Source organism: Molothrus aeneus, chromosome 28 (assembly GCF_037042795.1).
Source record: "Molothrus aeneus isolate 106 chromosome 28, BPBGC_Maene_1.0, whole genome shotgun sequence".
In the NCBI taxonomy this organism is placed as follows: Eukaryota; Metazoa; Chordata; class Aves; order Passeriformes; family Icteridae; genus Molothrus; species Molothrus aeneus.
This window is the reverse complement of record NC_089673.1, coordinates 2,577,682-2,587,286: the sequence shown is the minus strand read 5'-3', so window position 1 is coordinate 2,587,286 and position 9,605 is coordinate 2,577,682. Positions and strand designations below refer to the sequence as shown.

General features: G+C 64.1%; 1 protein-coding gene and 2 non-coding genes across 3 annotated transcripts; 1 reads left to right on the top strand and 2 right to left on the bottom strand.

Moving 5' to 3' along the window:
• Positions 1-978: 978 nt before the first annotated feature.
• Positions 979-3,215, bottom strand: LOC136567172 (dickkopf-related protein 3-like). The gene is made up of 4 exons (XM_066566671.1): positions 3,069-3,215; positions 1,453-1,630; positions 1,134-1,329; positions 979-1,033 (listed from the first exon to the last, which is right to left on the bottom strand). The coding sequence occupies exons 1-4, from the start codon at positions 3,213-3,215 to the stop codon at positions 979-981; spliced, it is 576 nt and encodes a 191-aa protein (XP_066422768.1).
• TRNAI-UAU (transfer RNA isoleucine (anticodon UAU)) lies at positions 1,871-1,960 on the bottom strand. The gene is given in 2 exon segments: positions 1,871-1,906; positions 1,923-1,960. It is a non-coding gene; the product is annotated as a tRNA-Ile (tRNA).
• Positions 3,216-9,284: 6,069 nt separating the features above from the next.
• TRNAC-GCA (transfer RNA cysteine (anticodon GCA)) lies at positions 9,285-9,356 on the top strand. The gene has a single exon. It is a non-coding gene; the product is annotated as a tRNA-Cys (tRNA).
• Positions 9,357-9,605: the final 249 nt, after the last annotated feature.

The window sequence follows — 9,605 nt, the reverse complement described above, 5'->3', positions numbered from 1 at the left end:
CCCCTGCCTTCCCGTCCCACCACGCTCGCCCTGTCCAGCCGTGTCCGTCTGTCCGTCTGTCTGTGAGCCTCTGTCCGTCCCCGCACCCCGGGGCATTGCCTTGTCCTGTGCCCGCCCCGGGGCGTCCCCTGTGCCCCCCCCAGCTCTGCGGGGTGACCACACCAGGGTGGCCTGGGGACACCCCCAGGTCCAGCCCTCACCGCGGGACGGGGCTTGTCCCACTTCTGGGGCAGCCCCTTGCCCCCCCCCCCCATTCCTGGGGGTCCCCGGGGTCACTGCCTTACCCAGACCACCAGCCCGGGTCGGGGGGCTTGGGGGCACCCAGCTCTGCCGCTGCCAAGCCGCCACCCACGTGTGCCTCAGTTTCCCCCTTTTTTTCGGGGGGGGGACTCGGTGTCACTGCCTGCCAAGTGCTTTGAGCCCCCCCTGCCCCAAAAACCCGGGCGGTGGGGCCTCCCCGGCCCCCCTCCCCCGCGGGGCAGAGGGACGTCCCGTAATTTATGTCACTCCACAAACTTTTAATTTAAAAGACCCGACAAAAAATTGTATTTTATTTATTTATTCTCGTTGGCGTGTGCGTGTGTGTGTGTGTGTGTGTGTGTGTGTGTGTGTGTTGGGGGTCTCCCCCGCTCGCTTGGTTCTTTGTAATAAACATTTCGGTGAGACCTGCCCCCCCTGCCTGAGCCTGCTGGGGCCTGGGGGGACGCGAGGGGACATGAGGGGACACAGGGGGACACGGGGGGGCCGCGGTCACCGCGGCTGGACCGGGCACAGCTCAGCTCTGCGGTGATCCCCGCACTGAGGATGGAGCCGGGACCTGCCCGGCTCTGAGGAAGAGGAAGGGGCGAGGATCCAACGCGGGGGTCGGGGGGCTCCAGTCCCCCCCCTCCCCACCGGGGATGGGTTTATCGGCGCTGGGCCGGCTCGGGACACGCTGTGGTCGCGATATTTACAGGTAATAAATTACACGGCGGGCGCTCAGGGCTGCCGGCACCGCCACTCGCTCTTCTCCGGCCGGTACTCGAACGCTCTCCTGCGGACAGAGCACACGGCGACATCGGTGACACCTCAGCCCTGGCTGTACCCAGGTGTCCCCCACGCCCCCCGCCCGGCCCGGCACGCCCCGTACTCACTCTCTGGAGGGCACCGAGGGTCGGCACACCAGCCCGGCTTGGCAGGGGCACACCTGGTTGATGCTGAAGGCGAGACCCCCGGGCGGGACGTGGCAGCTCTGAGCCAGTGCCAGGCGCCGCTGGCACACCCGCTCCCCGTGCTGGCGGGCGCAGCAGCCGCCGGGCCCGCACTCCTCGTCCCGCTGGCACCGCGCTCCTGGTGGCACAGAAAGCGACATTAGGGGCACCCGCAGCACCCCCTGGTTTATTGGCACCGCTCCAGCACCGCATCCCCCCCAGGCTCGCAGAGCGTGTGCCCCCCATGCCAGCCCCCACTCACCGTCCTGCCCGGGGGGCGCGGGCTGCTGGCACTTGCCGAACATGCAGACGAGCCCGGGGGCGCAGTGAGGGTCGTGGCGGCAGTAGTGGCCCTCGGGCCGCGTGGGCAGGCACAGCCCGAAGTGCTCGTCACAGAAGTGCCCGTGGGCGCAGGGGGTGGCGGGGCTGCACGGGTTCACCTGCGGAGGGGGGGACACGGCACATCAGGGGGGGGGTCACGCCTCATCCCTGACCCCGAAACAGGCTGGGAACGGCGCAAAACCCCGTCTGTTCAAGGTGTGGGGTGATTTTGGGACGCCGAGGGCTCTGCCAGCCTGGGGGGCTCCATCCGCAGCGCTTCCAGGATTTTTATCTCGGGAAAAGAAAACCCGGCGGCCGGGCACGGGGGCAATACGGGGCGCGAACCCCTACAAAAGTCCTGCTCCAGGTGAGGCTCGAACTCACAACCTCGGCATCGCTCGTGTACCGCCCTATAAGTACCGCGCGCTGACCGATTGCGCCACTGGAGCGCCCCACGCCGCTCGCTGCCACCGCGCCCCCTGGCGGCCCCCGCGCCGCACCCCCGGGTGCCCCCCGGATGGAGATGGACACCCCCGGACGGAGATGGACCCCCCTGTGTGACCCCCCGGATGGAGATGGACACCCCTGTGTGCCCCCCGGATGGAGATGGACACCCCCGTGTGACCCCTGGATGGAGATGGACACCCCCGGATGGAGATGGACACCCCCCGGGTGCCCCCCAGATGGAGATGGACACCCCCGTGTGACCCCTGGATGGAGATGGACACCCCCGTGTGACCCCTGGATGGAGATGGACACCCCCCGTGTGCCCCCCGGATGGAGACGGACATCCCCGGATGGAGATGGACCCCATCGGGTGACCCCTGGATGGACATAGACCCCCCGTGTCCACTCCTGGCTTCAAGCAGACCCCCCGTGTGCCCCCCCGGATGGAGATGGACACCCCGTGTCCACTCCTGACTGAACATGGGCACCCCGTGTCCACTCCTGGCTGGACATGGACCCCCCCGTGTCCCCCCCTGGTTGCCCACGGCCGCCGTGTCCCCGTCCCCGGCAGAACCCTGTGGGGTCACCGCGGGTGACACTCGCTGCAGACCCGTCCCCTGCTCCCACCCCGGCTGCAAATTCCGCACCTGCCCCGTGCCCCCTCTGTGCCCACCCTGCTGCAAATTCTGGCTCCGAACCACCCTGAGCCCAGCCTGGCTGTAAATTCTGCCCTCACCCACCCCTGTGCCCATCCTGCTGCCACCCCGGCTACAAACCCAGCTCTGCGCCCACCCTGGCTACAAACCCACTCCTGTGCCCACCCTGCTGCCACCCCGGGTACAAACCCAGCTCTGTGCCCACCCTAAGCCCACCCTGCTGCAAATTCTGGCTCCAAAGCACCCTCGTACTCCTGAGCCCACCCTGAGCCCAGCCTGGCTGTAAATTCTGCCCTCACCCACCCCTGTGCCCATCCTGCTCCCAACCCGGCTGCAAACCCAGCCCTGTGCCCACCCTGGCTGCAAACCCAGCCCTGTGCCCACCCTGGCTGTCCCCTGCTGTCCCCTGCTGTCCCCAGGACCCCTCCCCCGGCTGTCCCCCCCCATTCCTCACCTCCTCCAGCTCCGTCCCGGGGTTCCTGCCCAGGGCGGCAGCATCGGGCGGGTTTTGGGGCAGGGAGAACATCCATGCCCAGAGGTGCCCGGCGGCGGGTGGCAGGAGCCAGGCGACGAGGCAGAGGACGGCCGGGGATGTCACCATGGTGCTGGCGGTGGCGGTGCCAGCCGGGCCGGCCCGCGGGGTTTTTGTAGCCACGGGCGAGCTGGCACCCCGCTGCTAAAAGTGTTTGCCCAGCTAATGGGGTGGGAGGAGGCAATCAGGGGTTAAGGGATTTCCATAATTGCCAGCCTTCCCCTCGGGGGGGGCACCGGCCCCACAGCAAACAGCCCCCCCCGGGGCAGTCTGGCTCCGGCGCCAGCCCTGGGCACAGCCTGGGGTGCCCTGTGTGCCCCCATAGCGCCGGGGGGGCAGTTTGGGGCGCAGTTTGGGGTGCCCTGTGTGTCCTCATAGCTCGGGGTGGGGGCAATTTGGGGCGCAGTTTGGGTTTCCCTGTGTGCCCCCATAGCTCGGGGGGGCAGTTTGGGGCGCAGTTTGGGGTGCCCTGTGTGCCCCCATAGCTCGGGGTGGGGGCAATTTGGGGCGCAGTTTGGGTTTCCCTGTGTGCCCCCATAGCTCGGGGGGGCAGTTTGGGGCGCAGTTTGGGGTGCCCTGTGTGCCCCCATAGCCCCGGGGGCAATTTGGGGCGCTGTTTGGGGTGCCCTGTGTGCCCCCATAGCCCCGGGGGCAATTTGGGGGGCTGTTTGGGGTGCCCTGTGTGTCCCCATAGCTCGGGGTGGGGGCAATTTGGGGCGCAGTTTGGGGTTCCCTGTGTGCCCCCGCAGCGCGGGGTTATGATTTCAGGTACATTTTGGGGTGCCCTGTGTGCCCCCCACAATCGGGGTGGTGATTTTGGGGTGCAGTTTGGGGCATCCCGTGTGCCCCCCCCCCACCTCGCAATGAGGATTTTGGGGGCCATTTGTGGTGTCCTGTGTGCTCCCACAGCTCGGGGTGGTGATTTTGGGGTGTCCCGTGTGCCCCCACGGCTCTCAATGATGATTTTGGGGACAGTTTGGGGTGTCCTTTGTCCCCACACCTCGGGGTGATGATTTCGGGTGCATTTTGGGGTGCCTTGTGTGCCCCCATAGCTCGGAATAAAGATTTGGGGCACAGTTTGGGGTGCCCTATGTGTCCCCACAGTCGGGGTGATGATTTGGGGTGCCCCGTGTGCCCCCACAATCGGGGTGGTGATTTTGGGTGTTATTTGGGGTTCTCTGTGTGCCCCCACAGTCGGGGTGATGATTTGGGGCACAGTTTGGGATTCCCTATGTCCCCCCACACCTCGGGATGGTGATTTTGGGGGCAGTTTGGGGTGTCCCGTGTCCCCCCATAGCTCAGAATGATTTGGGGTGCAGTTTGGGGCGCCCCCCACATCTCAGGAGGGGGGTGAGTGCCCTCTGGGGTGCTTTGCGTCCCCTCCAGCCCCTCAGATCCCCCACCCCATATCTCGGGGATCCCCCCGCAGCTCGGGGGGCTGACTGGTACATTTTGGGGTACCCCCTGCCCCTAACCCCACAATTCCCTGGTTTTTTTCCCCCTTTCCCAGCACGGGCACAGCAGGAACGAGAGGGAAAATCGGAGTGCAAAGCCTGAGACCCCCAAAACGGGCAGAGAGGCGGGCACAGGGCTGGCACCAGCCCCGTGTTTGGGTGTCCCCTGCGGACACGGGGGTGACGGGATTGGCACCTTCGCCGACGCCGCCGCGAATGGGCCGCGAGCCCGGCCCTTATCGCCCGGCCCTTATCGCAGCCGGGGCCACCCCCGAGCCCCCGAGCGCGCCCCCCAGGCGGTGTCACCTCCGTGTCCCCCAGGCGGTGTCACCTCCGTGTCCCCACACACGCGGGGGGCTCAGCGCCCGCGCTCCCCCAGAGCCCTGCAATGCGCTCCGGGTGCCCCCAGGGGCAGTTTGGGGTGCCCTGGGTGCCCCCACACCTCGGGGTGATGATTTTGGGGTGTCCTGTGTGCCCCCACACCTCGGGGTGATGATTTTGGGGTGTCCTGTGTGCCCCCACACCTCGGGGTGATGATTTTGGGGTGCCCTGTGTGCCCCCACAGCTCGGGGTGATGATTTTGGGGTCCCCTGTGTGCTCCCACACCGTGGAATGATGATTTTGGGGTGCCCTGTGTGCCCCCACAGCTCGGGGTGATGATTTTGGGGTGTCCTGGGTGCCCCCACACCTCGGGGTGATGATTTTGGGGTGTCCTGTGTGCCCCCACACCTCGGGGTGATGATTTTGGGGTGTCCTGTGTGCCCCCACACCTCGGGGTGATGATTTTGGGGTGCCCTGTGTGCCCCCACAGCTCGGGGTGATGATTTTGGGGTCCCCTGTGTGCTCCCACACCGTGGAATGATGATTTTGGGGTGCCCTGTGTGCCCCCACAGCTCGGGGTGATGATTTTGGGGTGTCCTGGGTGCCCCCACACCGTGGAATGATGATTTTGGGGTGTCCTGTGTGCCCCCACACCTCGGGGTGATGATTTTGGGGTGTCCTGTGTGCCCCCACACCGTGGAATGATGATTTTGGGGTGCCCTGTGTGCCCCCACACCATGGAATGATGATTTTGGGGTGTCCTGTGTGCCCCCACACCTCGGGGTGATGATTTTGGGGTGTCCTGTGTGCCCCCACAGCTCGGAATGATGATTTTGGGGTCCCCTGGGTGCCCCCACACCGTGGGGTGATGATTTTGGGGTGTCCTGTGTGCCCCCACACCATAGAATGATGATTTTGGGGTGTCCTGTGTGCCCCCACACCATGGAATGATGATTTTGGGGTGCCCTGTGTGCCCCAACAGCTCGGGGTGATGATTTTGGGGTGTCCTGTGTGCTCCCACACCATGGAATGATGATTTTGGGGTGCCCTGTGTGCCCCCACACCTCGGGGTGATGATTTTGGGGTGTCCTGTGTGCCCCCACACCTCGGGGTGATGATTTTGGGGTGTCCTGTGTGCCCCCACACCTCGGGGTGATGATTTTGGGGTGCCCTGTGTGCCCCCACAGCTCGGGGTGATGATTTTGGGGTCCCCTGTGTGCTCCCACACCGTGGAATGATGATTTTGGGGTGCCCTGTGTGCCCCCACAGCTCGGGGTGATGATTTTGGGGTGTCCTGGGTGCCCCCACACCGTGGAATGATGATTTTGGGGTGTCCTGTGTGCCCCCACACCTCGGGGTGATGATTTTGGGGTGTCCTGTGTGCCCCCACACCGTGGAATGATGATTTTGGGGTGCCCTGTGTGCCCCCACACCATGGAATGATGATTTTGGGGTGTCCTGTGTGCCCCCACACCTCGGGGTGATGATTTTGGGGTGTCCTGTGTGCCCCCACAGCTCGGAATGATGATTTTGGGGTCCCCTGGGTGCCCCCACACCGTGGGGTGATGATTTTGGGGTGTCCTGTGTGCCCCCACACCATAGAATGATGATTTTGGGGTGTCCTGTGTGCCCCCACACCATGGAATGATGATTTTGGGGTGCCCTGTGTGCCCCAACAGCTCGGGGTGATGATTTTGGGGTGTCCTGTGTGCTCCCACACCATGGAATGATGATTTTGGGGTGCCCTGTGTGCCCCCACACCTTGGGGTGATGATTTTGGGGTGTCCTGTGTGCCCCCACAGCTCGGAATGATGATTTTGGGGTGCCCTGGGTGCCCCCACACCGTGGGGTGATGATTTTGGGGTGTCCTGTGTGCCCCCACACCTCGGGGTGATGATTTTGGGGTGTCCTGTGTGCCCCCACAGCTCGGAATGATGATTTTGGGGACGGTTTGGGTTTCTCTGTGCCCCCATAGGTCGGAATGATGATTTTGGGGTGCAGTTTGGGGTTCTCTGTGTGCCCCCACAGCTCAGGGTGACAATTTGGGGTGTCCTTTGCGCCCCCACACAACGGAATGATGATTTTGGGTGCGATTTGGGGTTCTCTGTGCCCCCACAGCTTGGAATGATGATTTTGGGGTTCTCTGTGTGCCCCCACAGCTCAGGGTGGGAGTTTGGGGTTCTGTGTGTGCCCCAAGACTCAGGGTGGTGATTTGGGGTTCTGTGTGTGCCCCCAAGACTCAGGGTGGGAGTTTGGGGTTCTCTGTGTGCCCCAAGACTCAGGGTGGCGATTTGGGGTTCTCTGTGTGTCCCCACAGCTCAGGGTGGTGATTTGGGGTGCCCTGTGTGCCCCCACAGCTCAGGGTGGTGATTTGGGGTGCCCTGTGTCCCCTCGCACCCCGAGGTGCCGATTTGCAGACCCCCCCCCCCCATGTTCACCCTTCCCGAGCCATTCCCGCTCTCTCCGTGCCTCAGTTTCCCCTCCTGTGCATCGGGACACTCTGGGGGTGACACATCCACAATGGGGTGACCCCAAATTTTCCTCCCGGTGCTCGGGGACCGGCGGGGCAGCCCGCACCCCCCCCCCCCCCCCCCACAATCCTCCCCGCGTGTTTGCCCAGCGGATTTGGGAGCAAATATTGACCCCGCTCCGGGACACCATTACTGTCCCCATCCGTCCCCCGCTGCGCGACATGTCGCGATAATCCCCCCCCAGCGCCACCACGGGGGTCCCGGACGGCGGCTCTGCCCCCCCAAAACACCCGTCTGGCAGTTCGGGGGGTCCCACGCACCCCCAGATTCCTGGAGGGGCTGGAGGTGCCGGGTGAGCGCTCGGGGGTGCCCCGGGGGTTTTGGGGTTTTGGGGTTTGGGGGTTGGGGTTTTGGGATTTTGGGTTTTGGGGGTTTGGGGGTTTGGAGGTTTGGGGTTTTGGGGTTTTGGGTTTGAGGGTTTGGGGGTTGGGGGTTTGGGGGTTTGGGATTGAGGTTTTGGGAGTTTGGGGTGTTTGGGGTTTTGGGGTCTTGGGTTTGAGGGTTTGGGGTTTTGGGGTTTTGGGGTTTTGGGGTTTGAGGGTTGGGGTTTTGGGGGTTTGGGGTTTTGGGGGTATGGGGTTTTGGGGTTTTGGGGTGTTTGGGGTTTTGGGGTTTTGGGTTTGAGGGTTTGGGGGTTGGGGGTTTGGAGTTTTGGGGTTTGGGGTTTTGGGGTTTTTGGGGTTTGGGGTTTGGGTTTTTGGGGTTTTGCGGTTTTGGGTTTTTGGGGTTTGGGGTTTGGGGGGTGTAGGGGGCTGTGTCCGGGGCAGGACGTGGGGGTGTGGGGCCAGTAGGGTGGGGGTGTCAGTGTGGGGGTGTCAGTGTGGAGGTGTCAGTGTGGGGGTGTCAGTGTGGGGGTGTCAGTGTGGGGGTGTCCCTGAGTGGGGGGCTCAGCCCAGAGCCCCCCCGCAGCCCAAAGCGGGGTCACCCCAGCGCTGCTCGCAGTGGGGACAGTCCAGGGCACCCCAAATTTCTCTTCAGTGTCCCAAATCGGCCCTCAAACCCCCAAAAGCGTCCGTGAGTGGGGGTGTCCCTGGGGGATGCCCGTGGGGGGACTCTGGAGGTGGGGGGTGTATCTGTGGGTGGGAGGGGGTGTCCGTGTTTGGGGGGTGTCAGGGATTGGGGGTGTCAGGGATTGGGGGTGCCCGTGTTTTGGGGGGTGTTCGGGGGTGGAGGTGTCTGAGGTTGGGGCTGTCGAGGATTTGGGGTGTCGGGGATTGAGGGGTGTCTGGAAATGGGAGTGTCTGGGATTAGGGGTGTCGGGGATTGAGGGGTGGTCGTGTTTGTGGGGTGGGGGTTTCTTTGGGAGGGGTGTGTCTGTGACTGGGGGGTGTCCGTGTTTGTGGGGTATCTTATTTTGGGGGTGTCAGGGATTGAGGGGTGTCCATTACTGAGGGGTGCCCGTGGGTGGGGGTGTCCATCCTTGTGGGGTGTCTTGGATTGGGGCCGTCCATGATTGAGGGGTGTCCGTGGTTGAGGGGTGTGAGTGGTTAAAGGGTGTGGTGTTTGTGGGGTGTCCGTGATTCGGGGGTGTCAGCGGGTGTGTGTTTGTGTGGCTGGGGGTGTCCGTGACCAGGGGGTATCCATGGCTGAGGGATGTCCATGTTTGTGGGGTGCCTTGTTTTGGGGGTGTCCATGGGTGTGGGGTGTCTTGGATTCAGGGGTGTCCGTGTTTGTGGGGTATCTGTGGGTGGGGGATACCCCTGTTTTGGGGGTGTCTTGGGTCGGTGACAGCGCCGGTTTTGGGGGTGTCTTGGGTCGGTGACAGCCCTGTTTTTGGGGGTACCTTGGCTTAGTGACAGTGCTATGGCCGGCGGCGGGCCAGGTTCCGCAGCGGGGGTATAGCTCAGTGGTAGAGCATTTGACTGCAGATCAAGAGGTCCCCGGTTCAAATCCGGGTGCCCCCTTGTTTTCCTCACTTTATTGAGGGTTCCCCACTCTGCTTTTCTCACCCCTTTTATTTGCCCCCCAAACACCCCAGCAGCGAGGGGATGGAGGAACATTCCCGAAGCGCCTGAGCGCACGAGGGTCCTGCTGCCGGTTCTGGCACCATCCCTTCCTTTCCTTTCCCTTTTCCCTTCCCATCCCAGCCCTTCCCAATTCCATCCCCACCCCCGGGCCCGCCCCCGGCCCCGCCCGGCTCCGGCTCCGGCTCC